Raw genomic sequence first — 25,015 nt, 5'->3', positions numbered from 1 at the left:
CACCAAAGTTGAATATGTATCAGTCTGGTGAACACCACTCACTCACACCTGATGACTTGCTGAGAATCTACCTAACACAACTAAGTACCACCAGAGGCTCTTCAGTGACTGAGCCTAGCAGTCAGCCTATAGGTAGAGGCAGGGGAAGGCAGATCTTAGAATGCCTTCGGCCTTTTGCTGACCTGCACCAAACTTGGTAGAAGGTATCCTTGGTGAGCAGCTTGGCTCTTCACATATACACCCAATCAAAGCATGGGCAGTCACAAACTGTGGATTACTTTGTAGCTCCAAGATGATTGCCCAGAGCCAGTCACAGGCAGTGCCTGACACTGACCTGCATCAAGTCCCTCCCAAGAAACCTCAGAACCAACACACCCAGTGGCAAACTTTAGACAATATCAGAAAAGGATTCAATTACCTCCACAAGTGGCATATCCAAAGAGAGATCTCGAGAAGCACTAGACCCTACTGTAGTGAATTCTGCTTTGTGTGGTAAGCTCCTGCACAGCAGCTTGTACACTGTGGTTGAGGTCAATCCTCACAGCCAGCCAGCCAGCCTGAAGGTCAGCCCCATGCATAGATGGGCCAGCAGCAATCAAGACTTAACTACAACAGAAGGGCTTACATAAGCCACACAAGAAACATTCCTGGAGCACCCAGCTCAGGTGATAAAGGAGACTATGCCACTGGGTCCCACAGGAATACTACTACATAAGGCCATCCTACCAAGACTGGGAGACATAGCAAATTGACCTAATACACTGAAACAAATACAGAGAGGCAGCCAAAATGGGGAGACAAAAAAATACCCCAAATGAAAGAACAGAAGAAATCTCTAGAAAAAGAACAAAATAAAATGAAGGCAAGCAATCTACCAGATACAGAGTTCAAAAGAATGGTTATAAGGATGCTCAAGAAACTTAGTGAGAATTTCAACAGCATGAAAAAGGACCTAGAATCATAAAAAAGAACCAGTCAGAAAGGAAGACTACAATATCTAAAATGAAGACTACACTTGAAAGAATAAACAGATTAGATGAAGCAGAGGATTGAATTAGTGATTTGGAAACAAGGTGCAGAAAAAAATCAAAGCAACAAAAAGAAAAAAATGTAAAAAATGAGAATAATCTAAAAGAAACCTGGGACAACATGAGTATAGCAATATCAACATCATAGGGATACCAGAAGGAGAACAGAAAGGGAGCAAGTGATTGAAAACCTATCTGAAGAAATAATGACTGAAAATTTCCCTAACCTGGTGAAGGGAAAAGACACAGAAAGTCCAGGAAGTTCAGAGTCCCAAACAAGATGAACCCAAAGAGGCCTACACCAAAACACATCATAATTAAAATGGCAAAGGTTAAAGACAAAGAGAAAATCTTAAAAGCAGCAAAAGAAAAACAATTACTTACCTACAAGGGAGCTCCCTCCCAAAAGACTGTCAACTGATTTCTCAACAAAAACATTTCAGGCCAGAAGGGTTGGCAAGAAATATTCAAAGTGATGAAAAACAATCATCTACAACCAAGACTAGTCTACTCAGCAAGACTATCATTTAAAATTGAAAAAGAAAAAAAGAACCTCCTAGACAAAAGAAAGCTAAAGGAGTTCATTAACATCAAACCAGAATTACAAGAAATGTAAAGGGTCTTCTTTAAAAAGATGAAAGAAAAATAAGCATAGTTATAAAGAATAAAATGGCACTAAATACATAACTGTCAATAATCACTTTAAATGTAAATGGCTTGAATGTTCCAATCAAAAGACATAGGGTAGCTGACTGAATAAGACTACAAGAACCATATAAAGAATGCTGCCTACATGAGACCCACCCACCTCAGAATGAAAGACACACACAGACTGAAAGTAAATGGATGGAAAAATATATTTCATGTAAATATGGAAGTAAAAAAAACTGGTAGAAATACTTCATCAGACAAAATAGACATTACAACAAAGGCTATAATAAGAGACAAAGAGGGATGCTACATAATGATAAAATGATCAATCCAACAAGAGGATATAACCCTTATAAACATTGATACAACCATCATAGGGGCACCTAAAGCAAATCTTGATGGATGTAAAGAAAGAGATCCACAGTAATACAGTCATCATAGAAAATTTTAACACTGCATTGACATAAATGGATAGATCTTCCAGACAGAAAATCAACAAGGAAATAGCCACCTTAAATGACACAGTAGACCATGTAGTTTTAATTGATATTTTCAGAACATTTAACCTCAGAGACGCAGAATATTCATTATTTTCAAGTGCACATTGAGTATTTTCTACAATAAACCACATGTGAGGACACAAAACAAGTCTCAATAAACTTAAGAAAACTGAAATCATATTAAGCATCTTCTGCAACCACAGAGCATTATACTAGAAGTCAATTACAAAATAAACTGAAAAACACACAAACACAGAGGCTAAATAGCATGTAACTAAACAATAAATGGGTTAATAAGATCAAGAAAGAAATCAAAAGATACCTTCAGACAAATGAAAATAAAAACACAACCACCCAAAATCTATTAAACATACCAAAATCAGTTCTAAGAGGGAAATTCATAGCATTACAAGCTCACCTCAAGAAACAAGAAAAATCTCAAATAAACAATCCAACCTTACACCTAAAGGAATGAGTAAAAGAACAATAAACAATTCCTAAAGTGAGTAGAAGGAAGGAAATAATAAGAACCAGAGCGGAAATAAAGAAAATAAAAATTTAAAAAATACAAAAGATCAATAAACCAAGATCTGGTTATTTGAAAAAATAAACAAGATAGATAAACCTTTAACCAGATTCATCAAGAAAAAGAGAACCCAAATAAGTAAAAGCAGTAATAAAAGAGGAGTAGGAAGAACTGACACCACAGAAATAAAAAGGATTATAAGAAAATATAATGAACAATTATATTGCAAATTAGACAATATAGAAGAAATAGATAAGTTCCTCAAAATATAAAAAAGAAATAGAAAATCTGAACTGACTTATTACAGCTAATGAAATCTAAGCTGTAATAAAAAAAAAAGCTTCCAACAAACAAAGGGCCTGGACATAATGACATCACAGGTAAATTTTACCAAACATTCAAGAAAAACTACCACCAATCCTTCTCAACCTATTCAAAAAATTTAAGAGGATTCAAGAGTCCCAAGCTTATTTTATGAGGCCAACATTATCCTAATTCCAAAGCCAGATAAAGACACTGCAAAGAAAGAAAATTAAAGTACAGTATTCTTCTTGAAAATATATGCAGAAATCTTCAACAAAATATTAGCAAACTGAATTCAGCAGTACGTTAAAAAGATCATACACCATGGTCAAGTGAAATTTATTTCTGGGATGCAAGGTTGGTACGATATCTGAAAATCAATTAACATGATACATCACATAAACAAAATGAAAGATAAAACCATATGATCATATCAATAGATGCAAAAAAGAATTTGACAAAATCCATACCCATTATGATAAAAAACTCTCAGCAAAGTAGAAATAGATGGAGCATATTACAACGTAATAAAGCCCACATAAGACAAACACACAGATAACATATACTCAATGAAGAAAAACTCAAATAGTTTCCCTTAAGATCAGGAACAAGACAGGGATGTCTACTTTCATCACTCTTATTCAAAATAGTACTGAAAGTTCTAGCCACAGAAATCAGACAATAAGAAGAAAAAAAAGGCAACCAAATTAGAAAGGAAGAAGCAAAACTGTCATTATTTGCAGATTACATGATACTGTGTATAAAGAACCCTAAAGATTTCAGCAAAAATCTACTACAGCTGATAAATGAATTCAGTAAAGTAGCAGGATACAAAGTAAATATCCATAAATCAGTTGCATTTTTATACACCAATAATCAACTTTCAAAAAAGGAAACTAAAGGAAACTAAAAAACAATCCCATATACATTTGCATCAAAAACCCCCCAAATACCATGGAATAAATTTAACCAAGGAGGTAAAAGACCTGTACTCAGAAAATTATAAGACAGTGAAGAAAGAAACTGAAGAAGATACAAATAAATGGGAGCATATGCAATGCTCATGGAAAGGAAGAATTAACATCTTTAAAATGTCATACTACCCCCAAAGCAATCTATAGATTCAATGCAGTTTCTATCAAGATACCAATGGCATATTTTACAGAAGTAGAACAAACAATCCAAAATTTTATATGGAACCACAAAAGACCCAGAATAGTCACAGCAATCTCAAGAAAAAAACCCACAAAAACATGTTGGAGGTATCACACTATCTGATATCAAACTACACTACAAGGTTATAGTAATCAAAACAGCATGGTACAACCCTGGCTGGTCTGACTCAGTTAGTTGGGTGTTGTCCCATGCACCAAAAGGTTGCTGATTTGATTCCTGGTCAGGGCACATGCCTGGGTTGTGGGATCGATTCCCACTAGAGGTTGTGCAGGAGGAAGCTGATCAATGTTCTACTCTCACATCGATGTTTCTCTTTCTCCCTCTCCCTTCCTCTCTTTCTAAGAATCAATAATTTTTTTTTTAAAAAAACCAGCAAGGTGCTGGCATAAAAACAGACATATAGATCAATGGACCAGAATAGAGAGCCCAGAAATAAGCCCATGCCTATATTGTCAATTAAAATTTAACAAAGGAGGCAAGATCATACAATGGGTAAAGATAGTCTATTCAATAAATGGTGTTGGGTAAACTGGAAAGATATACAAAAAAATGAAACCAGACCACCTTCTCTTACACCATATACAAAAATAAACTCAAAATGGATTATTAACTGAAATACAAGATTCAAAACCATAAAACTCCCAGAAGAAAACATAGGCAGTAAAATATGGAACATTTCTTCTTAGTAATAGTTGTGTGTTTTTTTTTATAAAGCACCTCAAGCAAGTGAAACAAAAGAAAAAATAAACAAATGGGACTATACCAAACTAAAAAGTTTTAACACATCAAATGAAAACATCAACAAAATAAAAGACAACCTACTGATGGAAAAACATATTTGACAATAATATAAGGGATTAATATTGAAAATTTATAAAAAACTTAGACAACTCATGCCCGAGTTGTGGGCTCTATTCCTGGCAGGGGGCATGCAGGAGGCAGCTGATCAATGTTTAGCTCTCACATTGATGTTTCTCTCTCTTCACTCTCCCTTCCTTCCTCTCGCTCTCTAAAGGAAAAATCAATTAATAAAAATCTTTTAAAAAATTTAAAACATGCAACTCAACACCAAAAAATAAACAATCCAATTAAAAAATGGACAGAGGATCTGAACTTCTCCAAAGAAGACATACAGGTGGCCAATAGACATATGAAAAGATGCTTAACATCACTAATAATCAAAGAAATGCAAATTAAAACCACAATGAGATATCATCTCACACCTATCAGAATTGCTATCATCAATAAATCAACAAACAGCAAGTGTTGTCGAGAACATGTAGAAAAAGGAACCTTTGTGCACTTTTGGTGGGAATGTAGATTGGTGTAGTCACTGTGGAAAACAATACGGAGTTTCTTCAAGAAATTAAAAATGGAACTACCTTATGACTCAGTGATTCCACTTCTGGGTATATAAGAGAAGAAACCCAAAACACTAATTCAAAAGAATATATGCACCCCTGTGTTCAATGCAGCATTATTTACAATAGCCAAGCTATGGAAGCAACCCAAGTGCCCATCAATAGATGAGTGGATAAAAATGTGGTGGAATATTACTCATCCATAAAAAAGAATTAAATCTTACCATGTGTGACAGCATGAATGGACCAACAGGGTATTACACTGAGTGAACTAAGTCAGTCAAAGTAATACAAATACCCTATCATTTCGCTTATATGTGGAATGTAAAGAACAATATAAACAAACAAAACAGAAGCAGACTCATAGATACAGAGAACAGGCTGATGGTTGCCAGAGGGGAAGATGGTTGGGGACCGAGTGAAAAAGGTGAAGGGATTGAGAAGTTCAGATTGGTAGTTACAAAATAGTCATGGGGAAACAAAATAAACCATAGGAAATATAGTCAATAACATTGTAATACCTATGTATGGTGCCAGGTTGGTACTGAAAATATTGGGGAAAATACTTTGTAAAGTATATGATTTTCTAACAACTATGCTGTACACCTGAGACTAATACAAAATAATATTGAGTATAAAGTTTTATTGAAAAAAATAAATAAGTAAATAGTAAAAAAGAGGGAGGTGGGAAAGGACTAGAACTGGTAGCCGGCTTTGAGAAAGCCATGAAGATATTTATAGTACTATTGTTCTTGGGAGTGAGTTTGTATAGTGTTTGCCAATAACCACCAGAGAAATACATTTCATATTATCACGCAGATTATTACAATAACACATGAAGGTCTACTAATTAATGAGGAGGAATATGAATTGTTATAGCAAATGTAGATAGAAAAATGTATGTAATTTTATGCCTAGTTCAATTCTCTGCACAACGTAACCTTTAAAAATATGTCTTAATATGTAAGCTTTATGGGGGCAAATAAGGTATTGGAAAATATTTAGAAAGTCCACCAAAGCCTTGCAAACTCACATGTCCTTGACTGTAATGCCCTTGATAATTTGGCAGAAGTCCGAATTCCATATAGCCAGATCATGCAAATACTTGGAGGCAAGAAGAATGGCTCCCAAAACAATTCTTTTCCAGTTTGTGGGGCAAATGTCGATCTCAGCATAAACTACAAGTCTTTCTAAGTAAACCTGCAAAAGTAGGACACTTGTCTTTGATTTTAGTACAGTTTAAGTGCTGTGATAAGAACCATTAGGAATGACAGATTTCATCTGTTTTTGATATGTCTTTTATTCTTAGACTCTACAAAGACTGCTTGGCCAGCCAAAGCCAGAGGCCAAGTCACAGTTGCAAATCAGATACTTCTGTTTCCTATTTTGTCCATTTGAATTTCCAGGCCAACTTTTGATCACAGGAATGAATGGACCTCTTAGCAAAGGAGTTCCTGAAGAAATGTTATTACCTTTCCACTTGTAAAGGGAATAGTGTAGGTACTTGAGTGCCTACCATGTGCAATGTTTCATACCTGGCTAGTAGTTATATGGTGACTAATGCTTGATTATGTAAATCTCTGGTAATATTGAGCACATCTGTATCTTCTTTATACAGTAACTAGTCCTTTTGTGGCACAAGCTGCATATAAAACCTGGTTGTCAAGAGAGACCCTAGTGGCTGATGTGCGGTGCAGCAGGACAGGCAGTAAAAACAGGTGTGCTTGAGGCAGGTCCTTACAGCTGTCCAGTATTCCCAGACTTAGTGCCTTTGTAAGAAACACAAAGGCATACAAAGGAGAGTCCTTCCATATCCCCTAAGCTTCACATCTCCCTTATCATTATATGAAACTCATTTCTGTCTTACACAATTGGAAGCTTAGTCAATTCTGTTGGTTTAGGTGGTAACAGAGTTGCCAGTCTCTGTACCCCTGGTACTCCTCTAAACCTGCCAGGTAACTGGTGAGGTTTCATGAATTCTTTCACATGTGTTGAATGTCTATTCTACAAAGAACTGGGTGAAGTTAACAGCTAAGTAAAGATTATAGAGGCAAGCAGTGATTTGTTGTTACCTCAAGGGATGCTTTGCAGAAGGGTATGTATGCCATTGACAAAAAGAAAAAAGTCCAATTTTAAAGAGTATGTTTACTGTCAGGTTATTAGATTGACAGCTCAGATTTGCCAATTCTCTTCAAACCCAACTATTTTTTAAAAAAACAAATGGTTATTGAACATTACACGTGTTCTTAGTGAAAGTTTGCACCAATCTCCCAAAACTCAGTGCTCTCTGGTGTCCTAAGAATGATCTTCCTTACAAGATTTAATTTTCTACTTTATGGGAATAATCAGAGGCACTAACACAACGTTGGCAATCTCTCAACTTCCCATCATCTTTACTGGCAGACATGGCATGTGCCATTACTGACTCATTTATACCACTTGCCCTCCTGTGTCAGTGGAATTGAGATTTCTCTTCTCACTGAAATTCTTCTATCAGCGAAGTCAATCCCGTCCACTTCTGAAGAACACTTCCCATAATTACCTATTTTTGAAGAATCCTCCCCGTCTGCCAGAGGTTTTCCCCAATGTGAATGTGTTTGTGTTGTTCCCCTCCTATCCCTGACAACCCCTAGAATGCTGGCTCTCATTTTGCTCCCAGTAAATGTCCTGATGCTGCTTCTCATCTCCCATTCTCTCCTTAACCCGCTTTAGTCTGTCCCTGGCACCATCACTCTACTGAAGCTACTATTGCTAAGGCCATCGATGCCTTCGCACATACAAACCAGAGCTCTTCATCCCCACTCCCCACTCCCCAAGCATTCCCTAACATCATATAGGGCACTGCCATTCACCTAGTTGCTGGACCAAAAACCTCCAATTGAGTTAACCTGCTCCAATCTGTTAGCAATTCTTGTTATCTCCACCTATCATTGGTAACCAGACCACTTTCTCTTCTATTTGGCACTTCTCACCTGTGTCACTGTTATTGCCTCCTGACTTCTTGGCCTCCACTCAGACTCCCAGCTATCCAGTCTCCTCTCCCCAAAGCAACCAGGATGGCCTCTAAGAGCACTTCACTCCCCTGCTCAATATCTGTCAAAGGCTTCCCATCAAACAAATAAAAAAGTAACTTCTTCCCATGGCCTGCAAGCTACAAGGCCCTGTCAGATAGGACTTGCCCTTCTGTACCCTCATGTCCTACATTCTTTCCCTCATTCACACTCTGAGCACACCGGCCATACCTCACTGTTCCTCAAACATAAAAAACTCGTTTCCATCTCAGAATCTTGCACTCGTTCCTCTGCCTGTCACACCAGAGCTCCTCATCTTCCCCAGTTCAGTCAGGTCACAATTCAAATGTTCTCTCTTTATAGAGCCTCTTCCTGATCATTCTATCTAAATAGTAAGCCCCTGTAACCACTTTATTACTTTATCCTGCTTTATCTTCTTGGTATTTACCACTACCTGAAATATTCATCTTTTTAAAAACACTCATTTAAAGAAATATTTATGTCTTCCTTACTAGGATATACACTCCATAAAAGCAAAAACTTTATTCAACCTTGTCTCTCCTCTATCCTCAGCACTTAGATCTGTAAAGACTAACAGCACTAAGTGGAGAAGTCCCCAGGAGTGGCTTAGAGTGGTGCAAAAACCAGGAGAAAATAATAAAAAAGAAGTCAAGATAAGTGAGGTTCAAGAAAGAGAGTGTGGTCAAAATGAGAAATGCTGCCAAGAAGTTGCCCATTCCATAAATATCCACTGAATACCTAACTCTTTGTCACTATTTTATCTTCTACACACTTTATTCACATGCTTTCTCTGCATTTGAACAGCTAATCCTAATTCCCTACCTCTAGCTCAGATTCATGCTCTAATTTTATGCATTCAAATGATCACTAGAGATTGCCACTCTGCTGACTCGCAGGTCCATCAAGCTTAACTCATCTACAAAGGACTCACTTTCCTCCAACCCAGATGCTCTCGCTCCTGTATCATCACCTAGCTCTCCACACGGGAGCACCACTCCTGCCTTTCTCCACATGTGCTAACCACTCCACATGGCTGACAGCTCCATGAAAAGGCCTGAGTCTGACCCATTGCCCACTGAGGGGTCTCTATTCAGAAGCACAAGCTGCCTCTCTAAAAATTGTAACTGAATACTGAAGGAGGAGGCATCGACCTAAGTAATCTTTCCCTCCAGACCAAGCAGTAGACTCTCCCCTTTAGGATTGCTGGAGCGGGGAGTAATACAATCCCCATCACTTCTCACTAGAATAGGACTATTTATTCCAGATGATAAAATCTGACCATAGGAATTCTGTATGAATGACACAAAGGTCCTCACACAGCTGTAGCTTAGCAGGCAGCTAGCAAAGTCTTGTCAGATAATACTGCACGTCAATCCTGGGCTACTTCACAGGCAGGCACGAGAGGACAGCAAGGATGGATGAACACCCATCATCCAAGGAACAGAGAATTCAGGGCTCTAAATTCCCAATCAGGACACACATTAGAACTGCCTGGGGAATACAGCCTGGGACTCAGCTAAGACCTGCAATCAATCGTCACTGCCTGGGGCCCATGATGTTTTATTATTGCCCCCATGCTACCCCATCAGCACACCTTGTATGTGTGCATGTGTGTGCACTGCATGTGTACATGTCTCCTGAGGTGTGGAAGGAAAAACCGGAAGTCTCTCCTGCTGCCTTTAATAGCAATTGTTTTATGATGAGAAAAGCAAGGACATTTTAAATCATAATGATTATTAAGCTCAAATGTGTGTATTTTACTTCCTTTGATAGGTTTCCCTTAATAAAGTTCTGATGATCATTTCAGGAACCTACTTTTATTTGAAAAAAAAGATCATACCCTGTGGACAAGACAGAAAAGATGTTTTCTGAAAGAACTATCTTACCAAAGTTGTTATTGCATATTCAGCTGTTAGCTTTGTGGCACTGAAAAAAGGATGAATAAATCTGTAAATAGATTCGGGATCAGGATTCTGATTAAAGTATTCCTCTGGAACTGTTTCTTGCTGAAAGGAGAAAAAATGCAATGTAAGTATCCACTAAAGAAAAATACTTAAGTGCTTTTATGATAGCCATCTACTGGTGCCCACGTGCCCCTTAAAATAATTTTGATTGGGTGACATGTCTTTTAGTCTTTTAAAAACAAACAATGGGACCTTAAAAAACAATAGTGATTCAATACCACTACTCATTAAAGATAAATACAGGCACAACCTCAGAAAATTTGTATGTTCCTTTCCACCTTCTCCCTACAGAATTCTATTTAAATGTAAGCTATCTTTAGGCTCAAACATCTTGTTGATCGCCATGTCCCACTTCTCTGCAATCAACTCTGAAAATATATTTTCAGTTTCCTGTAACCATCAGGCTCTAAGGCTGTGCCATGCTATACAGTAGTCACCAGCCACATATTGCTATAGAACATCTGAAGAAGTGAACTTGAAAATTTCTGTCATTCTAATTAATCCAAAATTTAAATAGTTGTTCAATTTTCTTCATAGAGATCTTAACATATCTATTAGGTTTATTTACAAATAGTCCTATTGTTTGATGTTACTGAAAATTATCTCTTAAAAAGATACATTTTGTTTTTTGGGCATGTTTACTCACCTTAGCTCACTAATAATTCAAAGCTGCAATTCAGTTCTTACTGACATATTTCTTATACAACATTCCTTTTGTAAAATAATTAGATACAACATGGGGTGGGGAAGAAAACTTAATGGGAGATCATTTTGAATTCAAGCTGAAGGGAGTAATTTTCTTCTAGTGATTAATTTCAAAGCAAATAAGCATTAAATAAAATTGTATGAGAGAAAAATACAACCTCAATACAACTGACACTTACTGTGAATGGATGTAATCGTTCATCAAAAATGTCCTCGGATCTATTTGCCTCCCTGTAAAATAAGAACATGATTTAAAAGAAAAATCCAGGAACTGTTAATATCCTAGTAACTATCTGCTAGGAGAGAAGCTTAACCTTCAACAGAGTCCTTCTACAAATTCTTCTCTTAGATTCTGTAAAAATTTTCTGACATTTTACTCAGCACATCAAATTCTATGAAATCTTTTCTACAGTAACCAGCCAGAGTTGCCTTTATAAGCACTGACCTTCCCTAAGGCAATGCTAGTCAACCAAATCTATTTCCACTCCTCTAACCTCACATTGGAATACAGGAGAACATTTTATAAAGCAGTAGTGGTTGGCAGTTGTTCATGTGAATATGAGATTCATGTTTTTTCCCTGGTTTATTCTCTTATTAGTTTCCTTTATTATATTTTTATTATGTATTACTTCTTGTCTCTTTTAAATAGTCTGAGTTTAAAACTTTCCTTTTTATTTTGAAAGCAACCAGTCTATTGATTTTAGAGAGAGGAAAGAAAAAAGAGAGAGGGAAAGAGAGGGGAGGGAGGGAGGGAGGGAGGGAGGGAGGGAGGGAGGGAGGGAGGGAGGGAGGGAGGGAGGGAGACATTGATTGGCTGCCTCTTGCACACACCCCACTGGGGATTGAATCCACAGCCTTGGTATGTGGCCTGACTGGGACTCAAACACGCCACCTTTCAGTGTATGGACGATGCTCCAACCAACTGAGCCACACAGGCCAGGGCAACCAGTCTTTTTTTTTGTTTAATTTTCCACAATAATACACTCTACTCATTTAAACAGTGGTTCTCCAAGGCCTGTTTTGAAGGTCTGTGGGGTTCCCCTAGTCCATTTTCAGGAGACCTATGAGGCAAAAACTTTTTATAGAAATATTGAGGCATTGCCTGCACTTACACTGACATTTGCAATGACTGTATAAAAGCAAAAGTCAGTAAAACTGGCTTCTGAGCCTGAATCAAGGCAGGGGTACCACCCTGTGCTAGGAGTCATTTTATTCTTCATGACTACTTGTTGAAAAACAAATTTTGTTTTTCTTAAGAACAATTTTGATAAAGCAGTAAGGACAGTGTTATGGAACACTGATTCTTCTTTTCTATCTGAGTAAGGGGAAAGTATGCATTAAGCACTTCTGCATACTGCAATGTGGTTACGGAAAAGCACTTGTGACATAGCTGTGAGCTGAATGAGCTACTTTTTCATTGAATAACATCATTATTTGACAGTACAACTGTCATTCTCTCAAAACTGAAAAGTGAGACTGTGACTTCAAGGAAAATAACTTGTATTATTTGTTGCCAATGACAAAACTCAAGGTATCAAGCTAAAAATCAAGATTGTGGAAAACTTGTACCTTTTTTTGTGAGCTTGGGAGCTTTTCAACACTTAAAGGCTTTTCTGGGAAGACTGGTGGTTATATGATGCTAACTAACAAAAGTGAGTTTTAATACTGTATAAAGAAATGTGAGCCAATACTTTCCAAATGACCAATGCATAATATTATTATAAATATATACAAGTAAAAAGATTCATTCAGCATACAAGATATATATAAATGGGTATTAATTTAACAGGGACCTTACTGCAAGTTCACAAATATGATTTAAAATTTCATTGTAACTAATTTAAGAAACCAGCAAGTGTGGACTTTGGGTACTGTATCAAAGAATATCCACAATTATCTGAAGGCTTTAAAAATAAACCCTTTTCTAGCCATAAAACTACATGAGGCTGGGTCTTCTTTATATTGTTTCTTCAAAACAAATTATTGAGATGATTGAAGTAATTACAAATGATTGAAGACAGGGTATACCTGAGAATCAGCTGTCTTCTATTAAACCAGACATAGAGATTTGCAAAAATGTAAATAAATGACACAATTTCCACTCAACATTTTTGTTGTGGAAAATAATTATTTTTTATAAAAATTATGTTAATACTATGGTTCCCTATCAGGGGTGATTTTGTCCCCCAGGAAACATTCAGCCATGTTTGGAGACATTTTTTGTTGTCACAATGTGGCCTGGGAAGAGGGTGCTATTGGCTTCTAGTGAGGAGAGACCAGGGATGCTGCTAAACATCCACAACACACAAGGCAGCCCCTACAACAAAGAATTACCTAGCTCAAAATTTCAACAGTGCTATAAAAGACCATGTTTCAACATACAAGGGATTTATTTCTAAATTCTCAATTTTAATTTCTAATACAGCAAATATCAATACAGCCGAAATAAACAAATATTCTTTGGGATCCTCAATAACTTAAGCATTAAGAGTCCTAAGACAAAAATAAATGATTCACTTCAATAATGTAATAAAAGCACTCGACAGCTCACTCCAATAATGTCTACAGTTATTACCTAACACTAAACTTTATATCTTGTAAGTTTATTAGCTAGAATAACAAGACAGGTTTTAAAACTCACCTGTTCTTTATATGGTAATATATCGCTAATGCCAGGCTGTGGAGAAAAAAAAATTGTAACAATTGATTTTATGTTAGGTCTGAAGACATTTCTTAAAAGGGGTTGTGGTGGGGAGGGCCTTCCCAGCTGCCCAGTGGACACGAAATCCTCTTTCAGAACAGTTTCTCATGGGCACTTTTAGCCTTATTATAGTTCTTTGACTTTCAGCAAAATTAGGAAAACCAAAATGCTAGAGAATATGCTGTTAGAAGACACGTTTTGGCTGGTTATTATAATATATGTTCTTACACATTTCCTGTCATTTGACCTTCTACCCATAGAACCTTTCATCCTGTACAAGTTAGATCTGTTTATACACAGGCTTAAATTTAAGAAATACAATAGTTTTTCTACCTACCTACCCATTTTCCATCATTTCCCTAAAGGTAAACAAAACACTCTATACCAAATAAAATAATTTAAGATCACTTTTACATAACTGTTAGAAAATTTAATGGCAAATATAAGAACCAACAAAATCAATAGGTCTAACTCTCCTAAAATAAGCAGTGCTAACAATGCAGCGTAATAGTACAGAGTGTAATATTAGTAACATTTATTTCCAAATTAATTTAAATACAATTTTAATGAGCATATGTAAGTCCTCAGATACTGTGTAAGGTACTATATTCCTAAGTTATTCACAGATGCTGTGTAATATGAAACACAGGGGTACTATAGGTTAAATTATATGCTGTTCCTCTTTGCCCTCAATGTCTAAAATGAAGCTCAAAATAACTGAGAGAAAGCAAATCTGAATTTTATAACTAGGTCTACAGAATATTAAGACCTAGTAAAAGGGCCTGTAACAGCATCAAAGACGGGTACTTCTATAGTGCTTCGAACGGTTTCATCTTCAAATTGATTTTAAAATCACAGAATTTGAAGCGTATAAGCTGAAAAGAACCAAGGAACTTTTGATGACATTTAATTCAACAACCCATTTTACAGGTAAGGTAACCAAGGCTTAAAACTGACTTGCTCAAGGTCCCAGCAACAGCGAGAAGCGGTTCTCTTTCTCCTACACTCTAATCAGGCGTGTGGTTCCCAAGCTTGGCTGTACACTGGGATCACCAGAGCAGCTTTAAAAACTGCCTGGCTCGCTCCCTGAGAGGATCTGATTTAACTGGCATTGGGTATGACTTGGGATTGTTTTTGAAAACTTCTCAGGTGACTGCAATGTCAACACATGAATTAGGGTTAAAATCGGAATCACCCTGGATGCTTTTCTCCATATAATACGCCTCCCATCCTTTCTCAGCTTATCAAAAGGCTTGTGAGAGTTAGAGAGTGTGCTGGGGGAGGGGAAATGGAATGCATGTGTTTAGAGACATATATTTTGAAAAAAGCTGCAGACGTGATTCTAATAAGGTTCAGCCACCCCCCACTGAGGACAATGCACTACTGCCCCATAATAAACATTTTACATTTTTTCTTTTTAAATATATCTTTATTGATTTCAGAGAGAGGAAAGGAGAGGGAGAGAGAGCTAGAAACATCAATGATGAGAGAGTCATTGATCAGCTGCAGCCCACAACCCGGGCATGTGCTCTGATCGGGAACCGAACCCCGATCACCTGGATCCTAGGTCGACACTCAACCGCTGAGCCACGCCCGGCTGGGCACATTTTACATTTTTTCAAAACCATTCCTAAAAGCCAATTAGCTTTATTAATTTTCTCAGTAAATCTTCATTTTACCAACAGTAAATGTACTAAATGATCATTTTCAAAACTTGGTGAGAGCAAGTTAAAACTTACTGTACTTCCAAAAATTAGACTAATTTGGAGGGAAAAAAGCACAATACCTACTTGTCTGAGCAAGGTTAATCTTTAAAACTACTTTTGAATTATATACTATAACATCAGACTCTTCTGAATTCAAAAGAAGCTATGGAGTTTAGCCAGAGTGGAGTGGTTTTTTTACTCATGGATTTAGTGTCCTGGCTGAATAAAAAGATTTAGTGATTGTGCGATAGGTTCCAAAGCTCAGGACTTTAGAGAGGGATGGGGCTCAATTTTTGTTGAAACACAATTTGATCTCAACTGCTGTTATAAGTAAGAGAAGAAAGTTACATTATTATGATTGGGAACTTGCTGTTTTTAATTAAAGTACAAGTTACTGATAATTTAATTAGCAAAAAAGCTGGTACAATAGAAACCAAATTAAGTTTATATACAAATTATGTTTTTAGGACTGAAAAATAACATTAAGAATGAGGATATTAATATTTCCAGGTAGCGTTCCCCTGGGTTCTGGAAAATCAGCCAGAAGACACTGATAATATTCCTTGGACAACCCAGTGGGATTCACGAAGCTCTACATCCTATTTTGGTTTTATTTCACTATTAAATAGTTTGAAAGTTTCATCTTAGGGTGTTTTTAAAGTGCATCTCCAATTGTGGACTATGCAGTGCTCGCAGAACTTAATGAATAGTTTTCACCATCATGACACTGTTACATTTGCTTCAGTAAACCTGACTGTGACTCTTTCCAAAGCTTCACCTCTCTCACTTTTTCTGCTGTGATTTCCTTATATGTGGATTGATAAAGTGTCTTTGCAATGCATTTACATATATATATATATGTAATCATATCAATACATATATATATACATAATATATAGCTAAATCAATACATATATATATATATATAGCTAAATTAATACATCTATAAAATTAAAACTTCAGTTGAACACATTTTATCCACAAAGAAATTAGCTTGAAAAGTTGTTCCTTAAGACCGGTTTGATGCATTTTTCCTGGAAGGAGAAGTGAATTTTAATATAGAAATAGAGAAGGGAAAAAAAAAAGTACAATGTGGGAAATCTGACAAATTCCAATTATATGTAAATACAGATACACTCTGGCGCCAGTGGGAGACAAGCTGTTCCTTCCTCCAAGAGTAGCTTCCAGAGTAGTACACATTATTTTAGGCCTGTATCTCATAAAGAAACTTTTTTTTCCTAGAAACAGTCAATGAAAAGCACCTCTCCTTGAATTGTGTCCAACAACAGTAATGCATCAAATAAAGACGAATACTTTTGAGGGAAATAATTTATTTGTTAACTGGCTTTCCCTTCTTCCATCCACTCTAAGATTAAAATGGAAATTGAAATCAATACATAATTGACACCAGTTTTTTAACCTGATCACCAAAAAGGACAATCAAATGAGATTACATATGGGTAGGATGCTTTTAGCATAAGGGGGTCTGTCACTGAGCCCTGGCAAACTATTTGTACTCACCATTGCATGGTGATCCTAAGATTAGGCTGGCAAATTGTGCTGTCATCTAAAAATATTGTTGAGCATGAGCTATACTTTTCATTAAGATGACCTAGAGATACCTGCAGGGGAAGGGTTATAGAAGAAAATATCACAGTAAGTTAAATCTATAAAAGTGTGTGTTTTCTTGGCTAAAACATCACACAATTAAGCATTAAAATTGTTCTTATAATCCATGAACTGCTTTAGTGCAATATCAGTGCAGCTCTATGATAAACCCATTAGACACTCTAACTTCCAATGATAAGATTTGAGGAAAGGATTATAAAATGCTGCCCTTGATATAGTACCTATAATCCAACTTGGCAAACACCTATGATAAATTCCCTTTATAATAATGTAAAACATTTAAAATAAGATTTCAGAATTGTTTTTTCCTTAGGAAATGAAAAGCAGCTGAGATTTCTATTTCTACTATATATTTTCTACATTAAAACATAATTCCTTCTATAATATTGAAGGAAGAGCAGTTTACTGAAGTAAATGAAAGTCAGTAATAAATATTAGTTCAAAACAAATATTTTGAGTCAAGAGGTGTTGTGTGTGCTGGGGCTGGCCTATGGCTAACAAGGTAGGGGGCAGCGCTCTCTGGGCCTCAGTTTCCTACCTGGAGGATAAAAGCATTGTTTTAAGGTTCTTTCACATCCAAAGCACAGATAGATCAACTCTGAGAATTTATCTCACTTCATGTTTAAATAAGACTATCATTACATTACTCAAATGAGCGCCTCAGAGAGTATTTCTATTATGTAATTAATTCTATTCTCTAAGTTACTTGATACTCATCAGAACCCTGCCTCACTCACGCTGCTCTCTCTGACTACAAGGCCTTTTGCTTCCTCCTTACCCCCGCAAGCTTACCCCCACTTCCCGTCTTCCTCCAGGATACCTGTCAGCGGGTACCTGCAAAACTTCTCCCTTTCTCTACACTCACACATCTGAGTTACTACTTGTCATACGGTATCAACTGTTCGCAGGGTATCCCCCTCATAGAAAGTGAGCTTCTCTAGGGAAGGCAGGGCTTTTCCTCCTCTTTTGCCTCCAGCTGCTGAGCATAGAATCTGGGGCAACTTAATTTCAACAAATTATTTAAAACAAATTACAACTGAAAAGTAAATCTTACTACAGATACAAATTAAATTTTATCTAGAGAAATGGCATTAGAGAGATGACAGGACATTTTTGAGACCCTCCAGAGAATAAGATATCTTTGAAACACTTCAAAAGTCTTCATTTATTTTAAAAGTATTTATTGATTTGTAAAGAGCCCAACAATACAGCAATAATCAAATATGGAAATAGCCTAAACTATGTTAGGACAATCCTTTTAAAGTAAAACCAAAAACTAGTCCCAGTCACTGTAAGTAGTTGGAAGTTATAGTAGCATTCTTTAATATCAAAGAATACCAACAATTTTAATATGCTTGGTTTTGTCAGTGGTGAAACGGCACCAGATGTTAGATCTTGGTCCTTGAGTTCTGCTGAGAAAGAATTTAGAGCCAAGAACTCAAATTATATGAGAGAATTTATGTAGAAAGTTAGAGAAGTAGAAGAAGTGAGCCAGCTGAGCTGCATGGTCTCAGGAAATAAGTTACAGAGGCAAAAGAAGGGCCCTTGGAACTTAGGTGAAAGAAAGCAAGGATATACATGCCTGGGGAAAGGGGAAAGGAGAGAGGGAGAGACAGAGAGACAGAGAGAGAGAGAGAACACGCACACAAGAGAGTGCCGGAGACAGCGCATGCACCGGGTCCTTCATTTTATTATTATTATTATTTTAATAATTTTTACTTTTGTTTAAAGTATTACAGATTTCCCTTTTTCTCCCCAATGACCCTTTCACCCCCCGTTCCTTCCCCCTCCCCAGTAACTCTCCCTACCATTGTCCGTGTCCTTGGGTTGTGCATATATGCATATAAATTCTTTGGTTACTCTCTCCCCCTCCACCTCTTCTCCCCCCTCCCTCTGACATTCTGTCAGTCTGATCTATGCTTCCATATCATTGAATCTATTCTGCTCATCAGTTTATTAAGTTCTTTAGATTCCACGTATAAGCGAGATCATGTGATATTTCTCTTTCGCTGCCTGGCTTATTTCACTTAGCATAATATTCTCCAGGTCCATCCATACTGTCCCAAAGGGTACGAGATTCTTCTTCTTTATAGCTGCATAGTATTCCATGGTGTAAATGTCCCACAGCTTTTTTATCCACTCATCTACTGATGGGCACTTGGGCTGAAACGGCACCTTTCTGATGAATGTTTCAGGATTCTTAGGATACATTCCTAGAAGTGGAATCACTGGGTCAAATGGCAGCTCCATTTTTAATTTTTTGAGGAACCTCCATACTGTTTTCCATAGTGGCTGCACCAGTCTGCATTCCCACCAGCAGTGTACTAGGGCTCCCCTTTCTCCACACCCTCGCCAGCACATGTTGTTTGTTGATTTGTTGATGGAGCCATTCTGACAGGTGTGAAGTGATACCTCATTGTGGTTTTAATTTGCATGTCTCTGATGATTAGCGACATTGAGCATTTTCTCATGTGTCTCTTGGCCATTCATATGTCCTCTTTGGAGAAGTGTCTATTCAGGTCCTTTGCCCATTTCTTTATTGGGTTGTCTTCCTCTTGCTGAGTGCTATGAGTTCTTTGTACACTTTGGAAATTAGCCCCTTATCAGATTCATCCTTGGCAAATATGTTTTCCCAGACCGTGGGGTTCCTTTGTATTTTGAGGCTGTTTTCTTTTGCTGTGCAGAAGCTTTTTAGTTTGATGTAGTCCCATATGTTTATTTTTTCCTTTGTTTCTCTTGCCCTAGGAGATGTATCAGTGAAAAGTCCACTGCGTGGGATGTCTGCGACTTTACTGCCTATGTTTTCTTCCAGGATTTTTATGGTTTCGTGACTTATATTTAAGTCTTTTTCCATATTGAGTTTATTTTTGTGTATGGAGAAAGTTGGTGGTCTAGTTTCATTCTTTTGCATGTATCTGTCCAATTTTCCCAGCACCACTTATTGAAGAGACTGTCCTTACTCCATTGGATACTCTTGCCTCCTTTGGGTCCTTCATTTTAAGAGTTTTTATCTAAAGGAAATTTTAGGGGAGGTCTTAGGGGAGGATCTCAAGAGAATATTCATCAGCTTTCCAGGTGTGTCCCCTCAGGGTTGTGTTCTCCACTGACAGTTCAGTGTCAGGACAGGTGTTCATTAGTCACTGCAGCTGGTCCTGATGCCAGCCATGGCATTGCCCCCCCTAGCATTACAGATTTTCTGGGCCTGGAACTGAAACACAGTTGAGGCCTAGCTGTTATCTCTAGTTTGAACAAAACTCTTCTCTCTGTGGTCAAAGGATTGAGGCTTTTTTCTAAGATTATTAGATGCAGGTCAGAACCTCACTGTCCTGAGGGCTTAATGCTTAAGGCAGGGGACGCACAAGGGCTTGCCTGGGAGTCACATGAGGCTGTTCTCTGGCCTCCTTGTTCCTCCTCTAAGGGTCTCAATATACTAGGCGAGGGAAGGTCAGCGGAGGATCTGAACCACATGACCAGTGATATAAAAGGTCAGGGGTGATCATGGATATGCCAGGGGAGAAAAGGTCACACTGGGAGTGAGGTCCCGCCTTACATACTTGGTTTCCCAGTTTGCCCCTCCCTAGGCACCTGAAGCTTTCCACCCTGGTGACATACTTGGCCTATTGTTCCTACTCTGTTCATGTCTGCCTAACTGCCTACTATATCAGTTTTGTTGTATTTTTATAAATGAATTAATCTGAGCCTACCTTCCTCATATTAATATAAAATAGCTTTCATCATGCTCTCAAACTTTCCCATCAGTATCCACACAAATACATAAAAGATAGGACAGGGAGAAAATCTAGCTGAAATCTTTGAAAATACAGAGCATTTCAAAATTGCCAGTAGCCAATAATCAGAAATATCTTTATATTATAGGAAACATCATTTTGCCTGTTTCAGATCTTTAACTTCAAAGCTACTTATTCCTTATTAACCAAAAGTTCCAGATGGCATATTTTGGGGGGAAAATCACTACTTTTCAAGCTAGAAATGTTTTAACTATAGCTAAAACTCTGATATGTTCTTAAGATATGAAGTTAACATGTAATTTACTTTTGGGATCTCAAAAAGACAAATATAGCATAAAATATGAAAACTCATTCAAATACTTTTATTCTAAATGGAAAGTTATATTTTAAGATCAGTACTATACAGGTGTAACATGGCATATAATGCACCATAATAAAGTCAATTATAACCAAAACCTATATAAAAGGAGTAAAAAGAATAGGAAAAAATGCACCAAAATATAGACTAGTTGGTAAAGCTTTGGGTGATATTTGTTCTCATTTTCCTCTATTTAATTTTTTTTCCTAATATGAATGTATAATGGTTTATATTTGAAAATAGTAGCGCTAAAACATTGAAAATTTTTAATTAGACGGGCTCACAGCTCTATGAGGATTCATTTAGTAAATCAACAATATACAGTATACTGGCTAGATCCAGCCAAAGAACACTATATACTTTGCCATCAGTCCAGGCCTGCTTCCAATTATTCCAGCTTTCCAATATCCAGTATCCACTGGAGGGTGGCAGAATTAAGCTTCCTAGCAAAGCCTGGATATACTGGCTGCCAGAAAGTTACTTTCCCCTCATTTTGCTTGCAAATTTAAAACAATTGTTCTTTGTGGTTAAAACCTTACTATTGCTCGTTTACAACCTCAATAAACTACACTGTCAAACATAACAATTAAAAAGTACACTTATCACCCAGATGGGAGTGGCTCAGCGGTTGAGTGTCGACCTAGGATCCAGGAGATGGCGGTTCGATTCCCAGTCAGGGCACATGCCCGGGTTGAGGGCTCGGTCCCCCGCTGGGGGCGTGCAGGAGGCAGCCAACCAATGACTCTCTCATCATTGATGTTTCTCTCTCTCTCTCTTCCTCTTCCTTCCTCTCTCTGAAATCAATAAAGATATATTTAAAAAACACAAAACACAAATATAAAAAAAAAAATCAAAGAGTCAAAATACTATTGACAATTTAGTGCTCATAGGTATTTCAGTTGGTCACTAGAATACACAGGGACAAAAACCCTATCTTCATTCACTCAGCACAAATGGCAGAACAGATGGACTTTTACAATCTTTGCAGGAAAAGGAAGGGGTTACTTAGCAGACTTCAAGTTCAATAGCAAAGACTGGAAAATTAACCATACCTAGAAGTCTAATAAGTGACAACCCAAACCTTACCATCAAGTGAAGTACCTGTTGAAATCCTGCCCCCACCCATCGTGCCCACTGTCTCATCTTAAACCATCCAAAACTAAAGCTGAAGTTTACTATTTTCTCTCTACTTTTTCACAAGACACATTTTGGATATTAAGAATTGATGATTTTTAATTCATCTAAAAATTTCTAACACTTTATGCATTAATGAAAACTGCTCCATCTATGTTGCACACAAATGGGACAATATAGCAAAATGCATAGTTTGAATAGAATTCTTAACCAAGACTTAAGTAGAAAAGTGGAGTATGCTAACTATAGGTATAACCAAAAATATTCCCTAAATTAATATTATTAATTTTATTGAATTAAAAGTTTAAACTTTGATTTATACTTTAAATATAGGTTCTAAGTTTGAATTAGAACCTATAAGTTTGAGATCTGTGGACTAACCACAAATCTATTTCTGCTCTCCTTCCTTTCAGAGATATGTCATTAGAATTAAAGGCAAAAAAAAAAAAAAAGCTATACACAGTATAAGAAAAACAGCAGATCATTTTTAATGTTTGAAAGTTGAAGACGACATAAATCAGTGGTAACTGACATGGCGGAACAAAGGAGAGGAAGCACAACCTTGGTGCCTAAAGAGAGTGGCTAGGACAGGAATAAGAAAGCCAGTTTGTCTTACAGAACCCAAGGCAGGCTCAGAATTCAGCCCCCAAGTTCTTGCAGTGAAGCCCTGTCAGTTAACGAAAGTTCTGCTCTCTCCTAGTGCTTCCAATCAGGTATCAAAAGACAGTCAGGGACGACCACATATCTGAGGGAGGCCAACAAGTAAGAGAGATCAAAACAAAATGGTTACTATCAACAAGGCAGGTACAGCAATCTAACAAGCGTTGGAGAGGTTGTGGAGAAAAAGAAACCCTCACTCACTGCTGTGGAAATACAAACTGGTGCAGCCACTTTTTTGAGGAAAACAGTATGGGTTTCCTCAAAAAATTAAGAATAGAGCTACCATATGACCCAGCAATTCCTCTCCTGGGTATCTATCCAAAAAATTTGAAAACATGTATTTGCAAAGATATGCCCACCCCTATGTTCATGCAGCATTATTCATGGTGGCCAAGACACGGAAACAACCAAAGTGTCTTTCTTTCTTTTTTTTCTGTTCTTTTCTTTCTTTTTTTATACTCTCCCAACATGGCTTGACCCTCCCGAACAGCCTCAAGGCTTGTCCAGCACCCACTGGTCCCCTCCTCCAGGGCACTGTCCTGGACCATGCCCTCTTGGCCATGACCCCAAGGGAGAAGTGACTCCTTTTCACCTTGCTCCAGTCTATAAATAAAAGTCATTATTGCTTTTGTTTTTCTTCTCTCTTTTTTTTTAATATTACAGATTTACTTTTATTTATTTATTTTTTAAGTTTATCTTTATTGTTGAGAATATTACAGATGTCCCCTTTTTATCTCCACTGATCCCCTCCACCCCACATCCATCCCACCCCCAGGCTTTCCCCGCACCAATGTCTGTATTCATGGGTTATGCTTTGATTAATCTCTCCCTACCCGCTCCCCTCCCCTCGCCTTCCCTCTGAGATCTCTCAGTCTGTTCCGTGTTTCTATGTCTCTGGATCCATTTCGTTCATCAGTTTATTTTGTTTATTATATTCCACATATAAGTGAGATCATGTGGTACTTGTCTTTCTCTGACTGGCTTATTTCTCTTAGCATAATACTTTCTAGTTCCCTCCATGCTGTGCCAAAGGATAAAAGATCCTTCCTCTTTACAGCTGCATAGTATTCCATGGTGTGAATGTGCCACGGATTTTTTTATCCACTCATCTACTGATGGGCACTTGGGCTGTTTCCAGATCTTAGCTATTGTAAATTGTGCTGCTATGAACATAGGGGTGCATAAGTTCTTTGTGATTGATGTTTGGGGTTCCTTAGGATACATTCCTAGAAGTGGGATCACTGGGTCAAATAGCAGGTCAATTTTTAATCTTTTGAGGAAACTCCATACTGCTTTCCATAGTGGCTGCCCCAGTCTGCATTCCCACCAGCAGTGTACCAGGGTTCCCTTTTCTCCACATCCTTGCCAGCACTTGTAGTTCATTGACTTGTTGATGGAGCCATTCTGACAGGTGTGAAGTGATATATCATTGTGGTTTTAATTTGCATCTCTCTGATGATTAACAATGTTGAGCATTTTTTCATGTGTCTCAGCCATTTGTATGTCCTCTTTGGAAAAGTGTCTATTTAGGTCCTTTGCTCATTTTTTAATTGGATTGTTTGTCTTCCTTTTGTTAAGTTGTATAAGTTCCTTATATATTTTGGTTATTAACCCTTTATCTGACGTGTCGTTGGCAAATATGTTCTCCCATACAGTGGGCTCCCTTTTTGTTTTGTTGATGGTTTCTTTTGTTGTGCAGAAGCTTTTTATTTTGATGCAGTCCCATTTGTTTATTTTATCCTTAGTTTCTCTTGCCCAATGAGATGTATCAGCAAACATATTGCTATGAGAGATGTCTGAGATTTTGCTGCCTATGTTTTCCCCTAGGATTT

At 37.4% G+C, this 25,015-nt stretch overlaps 1 protein-coding gene across 2 annotated transcripts in view; it reads right to left on the bottom strand.

Annotated features, from left to right (window-relative positions):
- Nucleotides 1-25,015, bottom strand: part of LOC107530233 (cyclin-Y-like protein 1) — a 53,220-nt gene that overhangs the window by 4,566 nt on the left and 23,639 nt on the right. Inside the window, exons 4-8 of one of the 2 annotated variants that reach the window (XM_087815386.1) lie at nt 17,175-17,275; nt 13,888-13,923; nt 11,426-11,477; nt 10,464-10,583; nt 6,579-6,745 (exon numbers count right to left, since the gene is read on the bottom strand). In XM_087815386.1, coding sequence (XP_087671512.1) covers nt 6,579-6,745; nt 10,464-10,583; nt 11,426-11,477; nt 13,888-13,923; nt 17,175-17,275 — 476 coding nt within the window. Of the gene's footprint in view, nt 1-6,578; nt 6,746-10,463; nt 10,584-11,425; nt 11,506-13,887; nt 13,924-17,174; nt 17,276-25,015 lie in introns of those variants that run through there. The other variant, XR_015714250.1, reaches the window with a different exon arrangement.

The sequence above is a fragment of the Miniopterus natalensis genome, chromosome 1 (genome assembly GCF_054644295.1).
Source record: "Miniopterus natalensis isolate mMinNat1 chromosome 1, mMinNat1.hap1, whole genome shotgun sequence".
Taxonomy (NCBI): Eukaryota; Metazoa; Chordata; class Mammalia; order Chiroptera; family Miniopteridae; genus Miniopterus; species Miniopterus natalensis.
Note: the sequence above shows the minus strand (reverse complement) of the source record. Positions and strands in the feature narration are given on the sequence as shown.